This window comes from Acomys russatus, chromosome 11, assembly GCF_903995435.1.
Source record: "Acomys russatus chromosome 11, mAcoRus1.1, whole genome shotgun sequence".
NCBI lineage: Eukaryota > Metazoa > Chordata > Mammalia > Rodentia > Muridae > Acomys > Acomys russatus.
In genome coordinates this window covers 40,427,607-40,445,061 of record NC_067147.1, presented here as the reverse complement: position 1 = coordinate 40,445,061, position 17,455 = coordinate 40,427,607, and the positions used below count along the sequence as shown (strand labels likewise).

The 17,455-nt window shown below is 43.6% G+C and overlaps 1 protein-coding gene across 1 annotated transcript in view; it reads left to right on the top strand.

Annotated features, from left to right (window-relative positions):
• Tet1 (tet methylcytosine dioxygenase 1) overlaps nucleotides 1-17,455 on the top strand; it is an 83,179-nt gene that overhangs the window by 60,105 nt on the left and 5,619 nt on the right. The window contains exons 7-10 of the mRNA XM_051153149.1: nucleotides 6,859-7,070; nucleotides 12,114-12,264; nucleotides 14,552-14,641; nucleotides 16,975-17,112. Of these exons, the coding sequence (XP_051009106.1) occupies nucleotides 6,859-7,070; nucleotides 12,114-12,264; nucleotides 14,552-14,641; nucleotides 16,975-17,112 (591 nt within the window). The remainder of the gene's footprint in view (nucleotides 1-6,858; nucleotides 7,071-12,113; nucleotides 12,265-14,551; nucleotides 14,642-16,974; nucleotides 17,113-17,455) is intronic.

Genomic DNA, 17,455 nt, shown 5'->3' with positions numbered 1-17,455 from the left:
ATACAGAGCCCCTTTCTGGGTGTTGGATGTCCTGTATTCATGTGGAGCAAACATGCAGGCAAAACACTAATAGCAGGAGACTAAAGAAAAGAATTAATGTGTGTGTGAGAGAGAGAGAGAGAGAGAGAGAGAGAGAGAGAGAGAGAGATCAGCTCAGGCTGCTCTCTCTGTCTATACAGCCCATACCATCTGTCACCTTCAAACATGTGATGTTCTTGCCTTAGCTTCTCAGATGCTGTTATTATAAAAATGGCCACTGGGAACAAATGCATGTGTAAGAAGAGGGGAGTTGGGAGTCGTGGTGCACACCTGTAATTCCAGCATTCAGGAGGCAGAGGCAGGCGGATCTCTGAGTTGGAGGCTAGCCTGGTCTACAAAGCGAGTCTAGGACAGCCAAGGCTACACAGAGGAATCCTGTTCCATAAAAAAGGGGGTGAGGTTGCTGGAGAGATGGCTCAGAGGTTAAGAGCACTGGCTGCTCTTCCAAAGGGCTGGTGTTCAATTCCCAGCAACTACGAAGTGGCTCACGACCATCAATAATGAAATCTGGTGCCCCCTTCTGGCCTGCAGGTGTACATGCAGGCAGAATGCTGTATTCATAATAATAAATAAATATTAAAAGAAAGAAAGGGGGTTTTGGTTTGGGTTAATTTTTTTTTCTTTTTCTTTCTTTTTTTCTTCAATTTTGGTAGTGTATGTGTTCATGTACGCGTGTATGCTGAAGAGAGAACCTCCATTCTACCATGGGCCCCGGGGACCCACGGAGCTGACCATTACCCATCTTTCCAGCTCGAAATGTATTCATATATTTGCTGTTTCTAAAAGCTTTATTTTTACTTGTTCCAAGACTTGGGAGGAGCTGTAGGGTGGTTACGAAACTGCCTGGCGGCTTGAAATGTTCAGGTGGATGTCCTGAGCCTGGCTAGTGCTGAGCAGAGGAGAGAGCCCTTTAGGAGGCCGGGAGACCTTGAAATTGTGCCTGAGTTGCTCAGGGATGCTCGCGCAGAGCTGGCTGAGGCACGCCAGTCTGCGTTGCCTGTGACTCTGCCAGGCTATGGGTGTTGGTCAAGTGGCCGCGCATCTTCTTAATAAGCTTCACCTATTGATCCAGGAAGTAGAAGTCACACACATGGGGGTCTATGCAGGCAGAACCCTGGAAATAAAGATCCAAGAGGGTCTGGTTCAGGTCAGGTTCAGCTTCCATGGACCCCTGGGGAGGTAGGGGCTGAGATCGTTCTAACTTCCGCCTATTTGCGGAAAAAGTGGCCTACAGCCTGCAGAGCCATGTCATCCCGATCAAAATAGCTCAGAGAGACGTAGGTTTAGGAGGCCTTCAGGTGCAAACTGACTAGGTGGTCCACGGCAGCTTCTACTTCGATGGAAAGTTCTGTTGAATATGGGAGGTTGTCAGTGATAACACAGTGTGAAGTTAACCCCAACGAGCCGAAGGCGGAGATAGTGGGGGCGGGGGAGGGGGTCGTGGTGAGACTGTTAGCTAAAAGCTAGGGAAATCCCCTGGTCTGTTCCTCCCAAAGACTGCTGAAGCAAGACACAAAATCCAAAGGACCTCTATGCTTCTCTCTTAATTGATTTTTCTTTCTTTCTTTCTTTTTTTTTTGATGGGGACTGTACTAAAGTTGTCCAAGGCTTAGAAACTGTAACTTCATCCACCATTGATGGGACTGGTTTCTTCACTTTGGCAGAGTTCAGATGAAGCTACCTGCCTTGACATATCTTCTCAAAGTAAACACAGATTTATACACACAATAAAATCTGTATGTAACTGTGTATGTAGCAAGAATCAGATTGTCAAAAGGGTGGGAACCAAAGTCCATCAACAACAGAATGTAGCAACAAAATATGGTTATCCACGGCATGAACTACTATTAACCAGTAAAAAGCAATGAAATGATGACAGGCTACAATCAGGCTGACCTCACACTTAAGCTGACATTAAAGGCAAGCACCACCACTACAAGCCCAGAGAGAATTTTAAAGTTACCTATCGACCTATTTAGTTGTGATTTGAATATTGAATCCAAGACCTTACCACATGCCAGACAGATGCTATGCTATTGAGACATACACACTTAAAAATGTTAGCTTGTAGCGATCTGGTGATGGTGGTGGTGCACGGTTTAATCCCAGCACTTGGGAGACAGAGGCAGGCAGAGCCTGGTTTACAGAGCATATTCTAGGAGAGCCAGGGCTATGCAGAGAAGCCCTGTCTCAGTGTGGTGCTGGAGCTGGAAATGTGACATTGTACATGCTTCACTGTCCCTCACACTACAGGCTGGGACAGCTGAGGAAATGGGGCAGGTGTGCTCATCCGGCCCTTTATGGACCAATCAATACAAAAATAAAAGGACAATTCTATGGTATGCAAGTACATCTCTAGGAATGATACAGAAACAAAAGAGTGCAGGGCATGGAGGTACAACCCCTCCATCCTAGTATTCAGGAGGCCAAAGTAGAAGACCCCAAGTACTGGACCAGCCTGCACCCTGCAGCAAGACTCACTCTCTGGGATAACAGTAGAATGCAAGACACTTTGACAACTGTTGTTAGTTTCATAATGCATAGCGCATGTTATGAAAAATAAGTCTTGGATGCCTGGCCGTGGTGGCACATGCCTTTAATCCCAGCACTTGGGAGGCAGAGACAGGCAGATTGCTATTAGTTCAAGGTCAGCCTGGTTTACAAAGTGAGTCCAGGACAGCCAAGGCTACACAGAGAAACCCTGCCTCGAGGAGGAAAAAAAAAAAGAAGTCTTGGTTTGGGCTTGGTGTGTGTAGGAAGTGGGAGTGTGAATACGTGTCACTCAGGTATAGCAGAGGAGGGACCGCAGATGACTTCTTCTTGCCACCACATTATTTCCCCTATCTCTGGTCTGCAATGCCCAGGCTAAAGGAATCTGTGGCCATGTTCAACTTTTGGGTGCTTGGTAGGGATTTAAATTCACATCCCTGGCTGGGCGTGGCAGAGGCAGAGGCAGGCAGATCGCTGTGAGTTTGAGGCCAGCCTGGTCTACAGCGCGAGTTCCAGAATAGCCAAGGCTATACAGAGAAACCCTGTCTCAAAAAACCAAATAAATAAATAAATAAATTCCCATTCCTGTGTTTGCACAGTAAGCAGGCTTGTTCAGTAAGACCTGGGAATCCTGGGCTCCAAATCAGACAGACAGACAGACAGACAGACAGAGATAGATAGAAAGAAGCTTATGAAGTAACACTATTCTTGAGGAGACTTAAGGCATTAGGGAAACATTTCTCTCCTCAACTCATTGCTATTTGGCTCCTACAATTTACATGTTGGCATGTCCTGTTGGGTACAAAATAAGGAGATTTGGTTTGATGGTCTCAGCTCTGCCTGGCCTTACCTAGGCCTTGGGTTTCTCCTGCCTTGTCCTTGAGTAAACATATGCTATAATTGAGTTCTGGTGTTTTCTGTCTAATTAACAGTATCAGCTTTAGGGATTGAAATCCAACCCCACTATAAGACTTTGTGGGGTTTTGACCTGTGTAGCCTTGGCTGTCCTGGATACCAGGCATGCATATCTCCGTGCATACATATTCGTGCAGACAAGTATTCACACACACAGAGAACAATTTTTTTAAAAAATAATTTCTCCCTGTTTTTGGTTTTATGAGACAAGGTTTCTCTGTGTAGCCTTCTCTGTCCTGGACTCACTTTGTAGACCAGGCTGGCCTCACACTCACAGAGATCCACCTGCCTCTGCCTCCCAAGTGCTGGGATTAAAGGCGAGTGCCACCACGACAGCTGTTTTGTTTTGTTTTGTATTTTTTTCAGATAGGATTTCTCTGTAGCATTGATTGTCCTGGACTCACTTTGGAGACCAGGTTGGCCTTGAACTCACAGACATCCCCTTGCTGATTTGCTGGGATTACAGGTGTGAGACATGGAGTCCTGCTTGACTTGTTTAACAAGTGTTTGTGTCTGAGCTGAGTCCTGCCTTTGGAGCTTCAACAGCAGCAAGTCCTGAAACAGCGGAGAATGTTCCCTGGGCTGCTAGAGAAAGCTTGTCAGTGTGTGTGAGAACCAGGACCAGTTTTCAGTGTTCTTTTCAGTGAACCCAGACCCACAAACTATGCATATCCTTAGGTATGTTTTTATGTTTCTTGGAATGTGGTCCCTTTGGACTCCTGATCCTGTTGCCTGACCTCTGAAGGGTTAGGATTACGGATGAATGTCCCCATGCCCAGCTCATATATTTTAGAAAGTACCCTCACTGTTTGCGAGCAACCTTTAGGGATCTCGCTTCCTGAAATACCCTCGGTCTACTACTGCGGCTCTGAAATAGGTCACTTGCCTTCGTCTTACTCCACCCTACATACGGCCCCTACTAGGGCTAGGAGAGGGGACGGGGAGGGTGCATTTTGTCACTGCAGCAGGAATTGCCTGACCTTTGACTTCCTGTTCGCGATGGAGTTTTCTTGGTCGGCAGAGTAACGACGTGGAATGTGCACACGAGGTTCACTCCCTTCGTGCTTTGGTATTTTGTATCGTTTGCATTTTTGCTTTTTTTTTTTTTTTTTTTTTTTTTTTTTGGTCAAGATTTTATTTATTTATTTTTTGTGTGTATGAGTGCTCTATCTGCCTGTGGAGAAGAGGGTGTCAGACCACATTATAGATGGTTGTGGGCCACCATGTGGTTTCCGGGAATTGAACGCATGACCTCTGGAAGAGCAGCCAGTGCTCTTAACTGCTGAGCCATCTCTCCAACCCCCTAGCTTTTCTTTCTTTCTTTTTTCCTTTCTTTCTTGTTTTGAGACCAGGTTTCTCTGTGTAGCCCTGGCGTCCTGCACTCACGTTGTAGAGCAGGCTGGCCTTGAACTCACAGAGATCCACCTGTCTCTGTCTCGATGAGTGCTGGGATCAAAGGCGTGTGCCACCACACCCAACTTCATTTTAGTCTTTCTATTGGAATTTTCTTGCTTTCATATTTGTGAGGGGTGTATGGTAGGGTAAGGATTTATTTTTTTCTTTTTCCCTTAAGGCCTAGTCTATGCCAAGAAAACACTCTACAACTACGATAGGCCGTCAGATACTTTAGACAGCATTTCCCTCTGTCTGCTTAGCTGGCCAGGAACTTTGTAGACCAGGGATCCTGGGATTAAATGTGTATGTCACCAAACTAAACTCCATGTTGGTTTTGGGAAATCTAACTCAGGTACTTTTATATGCTGAATCTCCTTGCTAGTTCTACCTCCAGATTTTTGTTTGTTTGTTTGTTTGTTGGGTTTCTCTGTGTAGCCTTGGCTGTCCAAGACTTGCTTTGACGACCAGGCTGGTCTGGAACTCACAGTGATCCACCTGCCTCTGCTTCCCTCGTGCTGGAATTAAGGGTGTGCGCCATCACACCTGGCACAGAATTTTTACATATGTACGTTTCTATATATGTACATTTTTGCATTTATATATAACATATATAGTTTACATTTTTATTATTAGTGGGTAGCAGTGGTTGGCTGGGTGTTGGTGCACATATTTCATGGCACATGTTTGTTTTCTGGAAGATAACTATAGGTAGCCCATGCTCTGCAATGCATAGGTTCCATACATTAAACTTTTCATCTTTTGCTCTTTCTTGGTTTTGTGGTTGTTGTTGTTTGTTTTTGTTTTTGTTTTTGAGACATGGCCTCACGGTGTAGTTCTGGCTGGCGTGGAACTCCTATGAGGAATAGGCTGGGGACAACCAGCCTCTTCCCTCCAAATACTGTGTATGATTAAAGTCATACCCCCCCACACCTAGCTGCCTGTCTGTGCTGATGGCAGGCTCAGAGCAAAACTGACCCCCTGCGTCCCCTCTCACAAGGACAGCTAGATGATGACATTCATTGTAAAGACGATTATTACTGTTTCTTTGAGACAGGATCTTAAATATACCAGGCTTGCGTCCACCTGGACATGTAGGCAGTGATGATCGTGACCCTTTTCTTCGCTGGTCCCCATGTTAGGGATGCAGGAATTGCGGGCGGGTATGGCTCTGCACTGGGCTCCTTTGGTGTTGGGGACTGAACAGAGAGACTGAGATCAGGTGTGCAAGGTGAGCTTGCCTATCGGTTGAGCTGTGGCCCAACCAAAAAGGCTGGACTTGGTAGTGCGCAGGTCATCTTCCCCTTGGATCACTCCAGTTCTGCATTAACTTGGTAGAAACTTTCTTAAAGATCAAACACACAGACAGGTGGGGTCGCACACGCCTTAAATCCCAGCACTCGGGAGGTAGAGGCAGGCAGATCGCTGTGAGTTCGAGGCCAGCCTGGTCTACAAAGCGAGTCCAGGACAGCCAAGATAACATAAAGAAACTTTCTCGAAAAAAAACAAAAAACAAAAAAAAAATCAGACACACATTTCTTAGGGTTTTGTTTGAAGTGCCAAGAAGGCATTTCTTTGGCCTTCAGTATTTAGAGCTCGTAACTAGTATGTTTAATTTGTTTTTTCGCTATAGACTTCTTCAAAGAAGAAAAGCAACTTAGTCTGTCCAGTGCTACATGTTACGTCCAGGCTTCGAGAGATGCCTCAGTAGTCTAAGAGCATTTTCTGCTCTTACAGAGGCCCCAGGTTCAGTTCCTAGCACCCACATGGAGTTCTGAAACCACGTGTAACTGAGAGTAACTCACATATGTTAACACATACATATTCACAGGTAAAACATCACACACATGGAATTTAATGGGAAATTTTTTTTTCATTTTATTTATTTTTTTTTTTACAATGAGTCTGAGGCCTGGCCTTTAATGACACCTTTCTCGAAAAAGAGAAAAGTAAAAAAGAGAGAAGAGGACAAGTCTGCCTTCTGCCATATAAAGCTTTAGATGAATATTTTTTTCCCCCCAGGTACTTAGAAGAAGTGGTCCTGAAGAGAAAGTCCTTTGTCTGGTGCGAGTGCGTGTAGGCCACTACTGCCAGACAGCTGTGATGGTTGTGGTTATCCTGCTGTGGGAAGGCATCCCCCGCCTGATGGCTGACCAACTGTACAAAGAGCTCACGGAGAACCTAAGGTCCTACAGCGGCCATCCCACTGACCGAAGATGTACCCTCAACGAAAAGTAATGAGACCTGCATTTCCTTTTCCTTTCTCTGTTGTATGCGGTAAATGTGTTTAAGTACTGTTCTAGGAAGGCCAGCCTTTCCTGGGTGTGGTGCTGCGCACCTGTGGAGGGGCTGAGCCTCTGTGAGTTGGAGGGCAGCTTGATCTTCATGGTGGTCTAGGCCAGTTAAGTTGGCACGGTGAGACCTCCTGTTGTTTCCACTTCCTCCTCCTGTCGTTTCCTCTTCCTTCTCCTCCTCACATGCATTTAAGAGTATTCTGCTGGGGCTGGAGAGATAGCTCATGGGTTAAGAGCACTGACTGGTCTTCCAGAGCTGGGTTCAATTCCCAGCATCGACATGGCATCTTACATCCATCTGCACCTCCAGTTCCAGGCCTTCTGACACCCTCACACAGATATAGATGCAGACAAGGCAGCAGCTAACATAAAATCATGAAAAAAATTTTAATAACAAATTATAAAGAATAATTTTGATCTAGAATTTATTGGGGTAGGTCCTAGTAATTGAACTTAGGGTCTTTTCGTCTTTTTTTACTTAAAAAAAAAAAAAAAAAAAAAGATTTATTCATTTATTTATTTATTCATACAGTATTCAGCCTGCATGTGAGCAGAGGGCACCAGATCTCATTATAGATAGTTGTTGGGGTTTTTTTTTTGTTTTTGTTTTGCTGTTGTTTTTCATTATAGATAGTTGTGAACCACCATGTGGTCGCTGGGAATCAAACTCAGGACCTTTGGAAGAACAGTTAGTGTTCTTACCCTCTGAGCCATCTCTCCAGCCTGGGCTGGAGACCCTTTTCATCTTAATCAGCCTATATTATACATCTATCATGTAAATATACACCCCCAAGACCTAGTGTATTATTTTTTGTCTTTGCATCTGATCCAACTCATTGTTAGAGGATGAGGAAAGGGTCTTTAACAGAATGTCCTTCATCAGAATTTGAGGCCTCTTTCTGATTCGATACATAATTAATATACAATTCAATGCAGAATTGACGCCAGTGTGATTTCCCTCTAGCTTCCATTATTGATGACTCCACCCTGGCCCCTATGACTAAGAACTAGTTGTCATTCCTTTTTGTTTCTTTTGAGTCTTGCCCTGGCTGATCTGTAAGTCTGGATCATAAGTGACTCTTCCTCATGGCCTTTCACGACTGCTGAGCCCTTGAGCTTTTTACCACTATGAATTAATGATTCAAAGCCAGTTTTCTAGTAGTTTTTTGTTGTTGTTGTTTGTTTTTTGTTTTTTAAGATTTATTTATTACTATGTACACAGTGCTCTGCTGCATGTACACCTGCAGGCCAGATGAGGGCACCAGGTCTCATTAGAGATGGTTGTGAGCCACCATGTGGTTGCTGGGAACTGAACTCAGGGCCTCTGGAAGAGCAGACAGTGCTCTTAACCTCTGAGCCATCTCTCCAGCCCCCTTTCTAGTAGTTTAAAAATTTTTTTTATTTTATGCGTATTAGTAGTTTGATTGCATGTATGTCTCCATAAGGGTGTCAGGTCTTGGAGTTACAGACAGCTATGAGCTGCCATATGGTTGCTGGGAATTGAACCTGGGTCCTCCGGAAGAGCAGTTGGTGCTATTGACTCTTGAGCCATCTCTCCAGCCCAAGGCCAGTTTTCTTTCTTTCTTTCTTTCTTTCTTTTAATTAATTAATTAATTAATTAATTTTTATATTGGGTGTCCTACCTGCATGTGTGACTGCAGGCCAGAAGAAGACACCAGATCTCATTATGGATAGTTGTGAGTCACAGTGTGGTTGCTGGGAATTGAACTCAGAACCTCTGGATAAGCAGTCAGTCCTCTTAACTTCTGAGCCATCTCTCCAGGACTCAAGGCCAGCTTTCTTTCTTTCTTTCTTTCTTTCTTTCTTTTGTTTGTTTTGGTTTTGTTTCTTTGGTTTCGTTTTTGCTTTTCAAGACAGGGTCTCTCTGTGTAGACCTGGCTGTCCTAGACTCACTTTGTAGACCAGGCTGGCCTCGAGGAACTCACAGTGATCCACCTGCCTCTGCTTCCCTAGTGCTGGGATTAAAGGCATGCACCCCTCACCAGCTGGCTAAGGCCAGTTTTCTAAAGGACTGCTTTCCCTTTTTCTTTTCTTTTTTTTTTTTTTTTTTTTTTTTTTTTTTTTTGAGACAGATTTTCAATACATAGTACAGAGCTTGAACTTGCAATTCTCCTGCCTCTCTGTAGCATGCGTTTTGTTCTGCTGCCCTTCATCTGTTATATTTTTTAATCCAAAGATCATAAAATGTATGGCCTGGGGCTGAAGAGATGCCTTGGAGGTTAAGAGCACTGACTGCTCTTCCAGAAGTTCTGAGTTCAAAATCCAGCAACCACATGGTGGTTGATAACCACATATAATGAGATATAGTGCCCTCTTGTGGCCTGCAGACATACATGCAGGCAGAGAACTGTATACAGAAATAAACCTAAAAATCGAATGGCACAGCTGAGAGTATGTAGCTCAGTGATAGATTCTTTGCCATTTGTGTGCAAGGCCCTGGGTTTAGTCCACTGCATTGAAATTGAAAATATTTTGTAATATTACATATTAATTAGTAGATGACTAATTTATCCTTTAATCCCTTTAAGGATTAAGAGCTGATAACCAGGCCAAGTGTGGTGGTGCACACCTGTAATCTCAGCACTTGGGAGTCAGAGGCAGGTGGGTCTCCAAGTTTGAGGCCAGCGTGTCTAAAAAGGTAGTCCAAGACAGTCAAAGCTATACAGAGAAACCCTGTCTCAAAAAAGGAAAAAAAACAAGAACTGCTAGTCATTTTATTTTGGCTTATAATGTTAAACATGTCAGATCACTTCCCCAAAGTCCATTCCCTGTTATTTATTTATTTATTTATTTATTTATTTATTTATTTATTTATTTATTTTCCCTTGAGACAGGGTCTCTCTGTGTTAGGCTTGGCTTTCCTGGATTCGTTTTGTAGACCAGGCTGACCTCAAACTCACAGCGATCCGCCTGCCTCTGCCTCCCGCATACTGGGATTAAAGTTGTGCTCCACCACACTCGGCTCATTCCCTGTCTAATCTTCTCAATCAATCAGATGAATTTTTTTGTCTTGAGAACAAAACATTAGAATATCCTATTTTAGCATTTTATCATCTTCTTAAAAACTGGACATAAATTTTTATATTATTGTTGTTGTTGTTGTTGTTGTGAGCTTAGCCTTTAACAGCTGAACCATCTCTCCAGCCCCATAAATTATTTTTCTACTTGTCTATCACGTTAGTTTCTTTCTGTATCTAGTTTGACTCTTTGGACCTGAATCTGTCCCACTTGGCCTTCTTTGCAACTATTGCAGAACCTTGTGCCCTGGCAGGTGTCTTACGACACTTTGTCATTGTTGCCCGAGCATTCTGTGTGTTTGTTTTCCCTGTGCATCTCTGGCTGTCTTGGAACTCATTCTGTAGACCAGACTGGATTCAAACTCAGAGATCTGCCTGCTTCTGTCTGTGAGCGCCGCCACGGCCTGGCTGAACGCTTTTCTTTATTGATTTGTGTTTGAGGCATGGCTCTTTGTGCACCTAACATCTCATGTGCTGTCAGCCTCTCAAGTGCTAGGAGTAGAGGGGACTGTATGGTGTCCAGACCACAAGGAGTACAGGATCGACCAGCAAACCTCTTCTGTGCTAACTGTATTTCTTCCATATAGTCTTATATCATTGTCTTGCCTTTTACATCTAAAAATAAGAAACGGTTTTGATCTATCAACTTTGTAACATTTTCATTAATTTTGAATTAAACACTGAACTGAGGAGTGTCTCATGGGTAGTGAGATACTGGCTAGTTTGTGGAAGGCCCTGGGCTCAATCCCCAGCACCAAAGAAAATAAAGAAGTATATACATAAAACTAAGATGTTAAGGATTTTCCTGCCCTCCACCAGGGTGGAGCCAGTGCTCCCTTCTTCCAGTTATTTCTACTTTGCTTATTTATGTATTTATTGATTTATTTTTGAGGTGGAGTCTGGATAGCTGGCATGGGACTCTAGACTTGTTCATTTAGAATCTATTTTAGTGCTTCATCAACACCCCAGAAAAAACAGTCTTTCTTTTCGTTATTGCTGTTGTATCCTCATAAAGTCTTTTCATTAAAATTGACAGGGATTTTTGTTTTGTTTTTTCGAGACAGGGTTTCTCTGTGTAGCCTTGGCTGTCCTGGACTTGCTGTGTAGACCAGGCTGCCCTTGAACCCACAGAACAGAGATCCACCTTCCTCTGCCTCTTAAGTGCTGGGATTAAAGGCATGCACCACCACACCTGACATAAAACTGCATTTTAAGAAGTCAGAAGGGCTGAAGAGATGGCTCAGAGATTAAGAGCACTAACTATTCTTCCTGAGGTCCTGAGTTCAATTCCCAGCAACCACATGGTGGCTCACAACCATCTATAAGGTTGCCCTCTTCTGACCTGCAGATGTACATGCAGTCAGAGCACTGTATACATAATAATCTTTAAAATATTGGCAGAGATTGTATACTTTCTGTACTGCACTCTCCTTTCTAGTTTCACTGAAAGGAAAAAACATTATGCTCATGTCATGTTAGCAAAAGAGAACTAGCCGGGCACTCAGAAGGCAGAGGCAGGTGGACCACTGTGAGTTGGAGGCCAGCCTTATCTACAAAGCAAGTCCAGGACAGCCAAGGCTACACAGAGAGACCCTGTCTCAAAAAACCAAAAGAGGGAGGAAAGAAAAGGGAACTAAAGACAAAAAAGGAAATGAATTTTTTTTCGTTTGTGTTAAAGCAAGATTTTAGTTTTGTGCCTTTCATTTCTCCAGTTTATTACTGGCTGCTCAGCTATAGAACCTCAAACAATCATTTTAGTTGAATAATAAGTAAGAATGGGTTCAGGGGAGAGAGGATTGCTCGTAGGCTTGAGGCTAAGTGTAGCTAGGGTGTGCCTTAATGACAAGAGTTAAATGAAATACCTAAATACCCTACCCCGGTCATAAGCCTTACATGTCTCTGCGTCTCTGTGACACTGCCTAACGTCTTGCTGACGGTTTTCCAGCCGTACCTGCACCTGTCAAGGCCTCAATCCAAAGACATGTGGAGCATCTTTCTCCTTTGGCTGCTCGTGGAGCATGTATTTCAACGGCTGTAAGTTTGGGAGAAGCCCAAACCCCAGAAAATTCAGGCTTGCTCCAAACTATCCCTTAAACGTGAGTTTCCTTTTTAATTTTCAGCGTACCGTCTACCGTATCTAACCACGTATATAGTTCCTAGAAAGCTCACTGAAGACAGAATGAGCTGGGTTTTTTTTAAACATCATAAATTACTAAAATGTGTATGTAACTCCTTAGATTCTCAATACGTCATGTACAGCCTTCACCCATTTCCGTTGTCCATGAGTCTGTCTCCCTGCTCCCTAAGCCCAGAGGGAACCCGTATTAAAAAAAACTTAGGATTTTACGGGCAGCCAGAGTTGAAGAAACCCATTTGCCAACATTTTAAATACTAAGAAAGTTTGCTACCCACAGAACTACTATAAGAGAATTACTGGAATACGCTCTGAAAAAAGAAGCCGTGTGAAACCTATGAAACCTAGACGGATCATTCCGGAACACAAGGCCCTGGTGAGCAGAGAAATTAGTCAAATTTACTATTTAGTTTTTTTTTTTTTTTTTTTAAAGTTGAAGCATGAACTTGTAAGTGTTGTTGTTGTTGTTGTTGTTTTGTCATCTTTGTTGAACAGGAGGACGGGGCAGTGGGAGGGCTCCTGGCTGAGTAGGTACTTGGTGTGGTGATGTTTTTGTGTTTTGTTGGGGCAGAGATTATTCGGGATCATTATCATCACTAAATAGATACATTTTAAGTATTATGAATAAAGTACTTCATCCAGTTACCTGTCCGAACGGTTTTCTCTGATGCATCTCAGTATTTTCATTGCACTGTGTTTCCCAAACGGAGTGTGGTGTCTCACATCTGTAATAGTAGCCAAAGACAGGGAGGTAACTGCCATTTCTATGAGAGCCAAGGCTTCCTACTGAAATCATGTCTCAGAAAATCACACGCTAAAAGCCTACATTTTTTGCTTTTATATTGTCTTAGTTCGACAGTATGAGCTTGTACTTAATGACAGCTGTTTCTTCTGCTTCCCAGAAAGCATGTTTTTGAAAGCATAGATCAGCGGTCTTTTTTTTTTTTTTTTAAGATAGGGTTTCTCTGTGTAATAGCCTTGGCTGTCCAGGACTCACTTTGTAGACCAGGCTGGCCTCAAATTCACAGTAATCCACCTGCCTCTGCCTCCCGAGCGCTGGGATTAAAGGCGTGCACCACCACGCCCAGTGATCAGTGATCTTTTAATGGACAGAGATAGAAATTATGTTTAAATTAAGTCTTCAAAGAAAACCACATAACTCTGCACACTGGAGTCAATCCATTTTGATGGAGGGAAATAGGAAAGTTTAGAAGTCACAGCTGTCAACCAGCGTCTACCTCTCCTGGGTAATTCATTTCACTGCGCTGTATGTAATGCCTCAGAACAAGCCTAGCGTGGTACACTTGACCTGTAGATAAGTATAAAGCTTTGCTAAAGGATGTGCAGTATCTGGAACTTGGAGCAGGATTCACCTTGGAGCAGTATGAGATCTGTGCCCCTGAACTCTGGCAGGCTTGAGCTGGGTCTAGGGGCATACACCTTTGGCACTTGGGAGGCAGAGGCAGAGGCAGAGGCAGAGGCAGAGGCAGGCAGATCTCTGAGTTCAAGGCCAGGCAGAGCTACATACTTAGACATTGTTTCAAAAAACAAACAAACAGGGGCCTGGAGATGGCTCAAGGGTTAAGAGCACTGGCTGCTCTTCCAGAGGTCCAGAGTTCAATTCCCAACAACCACATGGTGGCTCACAACCATCTATAATGTGATCTGATGCCCTCTTCTGGCCTGCAGGTGTACATTCAGGCAGAGCACTGGATACATAATAATAAATAAATCTTAAACAAACAAACAAGTGCTGAGATTAAAATATTTGTCCTACCATATTACTGAATTCTTTGCTCACATATTATAAAAGGTACTGGCATAGCTGTTCCTTTTCTTATCCTCCAACCTTAGCACTTCAGTGTTATTCTTCCCACCACCTGTCCCTTTTGGTTTTTTGACCCAGGGTTTCTCTGTGCAGCCCTGGCTGTCCTGAAACTCCCTCTGTAGACCAGCCTGGCCTCGAACTCACAGAGACCTGCCTGCCTCTGCCTCCCCGAGCGCAGGCATTACAGGCGTGTGCCATCAAACACTGCTTAGATTTCTAATGTTACAATTTCCATTTCAAAGGATATAGTTAGACCATAACAACTTCTAGTGGCTCTTATCTTCTGTTTACCCACAGCATTATGGTAAGTATAACTTGTATGTCATCCACATATGGAATTATTTGTAGTGGAGTTTTCTTATGCCTGTTTCTCATTTTATGCATTTTAGGGTTACCTTACATGGCTTATCTTTTATTACAGGAAAAAAAGCTTGAAGAGAATTTACAGAACTTGGCTACAGAATTAGCTCCACTTTATAAGCAGATGGCTCCAGTTGCTTATCAGAATCAGGTATTATTATTATTATTATTATTATTATTATTATTATTATTATTATTATTATTATTATTATAAGTTTTTTTTAGAATCTTTCATAATGGCCTTAAGAATACTTCCAATTTTTATCTAAAAAAAGTTGACAGAAGCTTTTTAAAATTGATCTTAAATATGTGCCCTTTTTTTTAGAGATAGGGTTTCTCTGTGTATCCTTGACTGTCCTGAACTCGTTTTTGTAGACCAGGCTAGCTTCGAGGAACTCACAGTAATCCGCCTGCCTCTGCCTCCCAAGTGCTGGGATTAAAGGTGTGAGCCACTACCGCCCGGCTGCACCCTCTTTTTAAAAATAGTTGTCAGTTTATGTGCCTGTGTATGAATATGTGTGTTTAAGGCCAGAAAGTGGGGCCCGGACTCTTCTTTAGTATTCTATACCCTTGAGACAGGGTCTCTTCCCAAACTTGGTTCTCACGTTTACTGAAAGCCGTCAAACCCCACTGGTCCTCCTTCCCCTCTGCAGTCTCCTGGCAATAAGCGTACCTTGGGGGGGCAGGCTCTCTCTATGGGTGCTAAGATGCAAAGTCCAGTGCGCAGGCTTGCATATCAAGCTTCCTCAAGCCCGCAGCCACCTTATCCAGCCTCAAATGCTCTTCAAACGTACATTTTCTTATTGCTAACATGCTAAGTGCTCAAGTAGGCTTTCGCGGGTGCCTCCTGTGCTCCTATCTAGCCTAGACCTCACATTTTACTCTCAATGGTTGAATTATAACCATTGGCAAAAGTGGGGTGTGCAACTTTGCTATGCTCTGTAGAGTCTCCAGGACTGTCCACAATAAAACTCTAGGGCGGAACAGAGCTAGGTGGTAGTCCAGCTTTGATGTATAAGCAATCTTGTTTCAAAATAAATTAAATGGGTTTGGAAAGATGGCTCAGTGGTTAAAAGTGCCTGCTAAGCTGGGAGCCCAGTGTTTTAGAAGTCCTGTAGAGGCAGGCAGACCTCTGAGTTCCAGGCCAGCCTGGTCTTGAAGGAAACTCTTTCTCAACTGTCCACAAAAAACATGGTTTCTTGCTGGATGGTGATGGCACACTCCTTTAATTCCAACTCTGGTGGAAGATCTCTTGAGTTTTAAGCCAAGCTGGTCTTCAGTATGAGTTCTAGGACAGCCAGGCACAAACAGAGAAAGCCTGCCTCAAAAACAAAAACAAAAACAGGCTGGAGAGATGGCTCGGGAGTTAAGAGCACTACCTGCTCTTCCAGAGGTCCTGAGTTCAATTCCCAGCAACCACATGGTGGCTCACAACTATCTATAATGAGATCTGGTGCCCTCTTCTGGCCTTCAGGCCTACATGCCTACATGCATACAGAACGCCGTAAACGTATTAAATAAATAAATCTTTTTAAAAAAAAATAAAAAACCAGACTGCTCAGGTTCCGTTCCTGACACAATGGCTTACAACCAGCTTCATTTTCAGGGCATCCTAGCCAATGACTGTTTCTTGCTTCTGCGTCAAATGAATGTACGTGGTTCGCTACACACATACCACAGACAAGACATACGTATAAAATAAGTGTATATTTGAGAAAAATAAACACAGTGTGTTGTCCTACAGATGGGCCTAGCTGCCTTTCAAAATTAAAAGGTGTGCAAGTTCACTTTATGTTCAGCTCATGAAATTAGCAGCACAGTAGGTGTCCTGGAACTCACTTTGTATGCCTGGCTGGTCTGGAACTCAGACATGTGCTGGGACTGAAGGCGTGCAGTACCACTGCCCAGCATATCCTGATCCTTAAACCCTGTACATGGTCCGTGGGTGCCTGTTGCTGGTTTCTGTCGCTTCACCAGACACAGCAGCAAGAGCCTTCATGCACTGAGGCATCTTGTCTGCCAGCTCACATTTGGATTGTCCTTACCTGGGTATTTGTACGTATCTAGATACAAAACCAAACCCATACACAGAAATTTAGTGGGGGAAAAAATCTGGGTCAGATAGATGGTTTCAGTGGTTTGTTACCCAGCATGCACAAGGTGGCTCAAAACTGTCCCTAACTCCAGTTCTTTTCCTTTTTAAAAAAAAAGATATCTTACCACCTTTAAAAAAATTTACCTTTATGTTATATGCATTGGTGTTTTGCCTGCATACATGTCTATGTGAGAGAGTGTCTTGGAGTTACAAATAGCTGTGAGCTGCCATGGGTGCAGGGATTTCAACCTGGGTCCTTTGCAAGAGCCATCTCTCCAGCCCCCTTAACTCCAATTCTTTCACTGTCTTCCAACACCCAAACATGCATGCAGACACAACTACCCATACACAAACAAATCTCTGGTCTTTTCTGTTCTGTTTTGTTTAAGGTGGAATATGAAGATGTTGCTGGAGACTGCCGACTTGGTACTAAGAAAGGCCGTCCTTTCTCTGGTGTCACCTGTTGCATGGATTTCTGTGCCCATTCTCACAGGGACATTCACAACATGAATAATGGAAGCACTGTGGTATGTACTTGAGTGGCTTTTCGTCCTATTTGCTCTAGGTGTGCTCCTAAAAATGTAGTTGTGTTGAAAAATATTGACATTGTAAGATAGTCAGATACGTATATAGAAAAAAGATTTGTTGTTGGACATGGTTGCACCTGCCTTTAATCCCAACAATCAGGCGACTAAGGCACTCTGATCTCTCTGAGCTCTATACCAGTGTGGTTTTATAGTGAGTTCAGGTCAGCTGAGGCTAGACCCTTTCTAATATACAAGCCTTGGGGGGGGGGGGGGGCGGCATTCTTTCTCTACCCACCCCGACTGCTGTCTGCGAAGCCAGTCATAGCTAGAATGAATGGATACA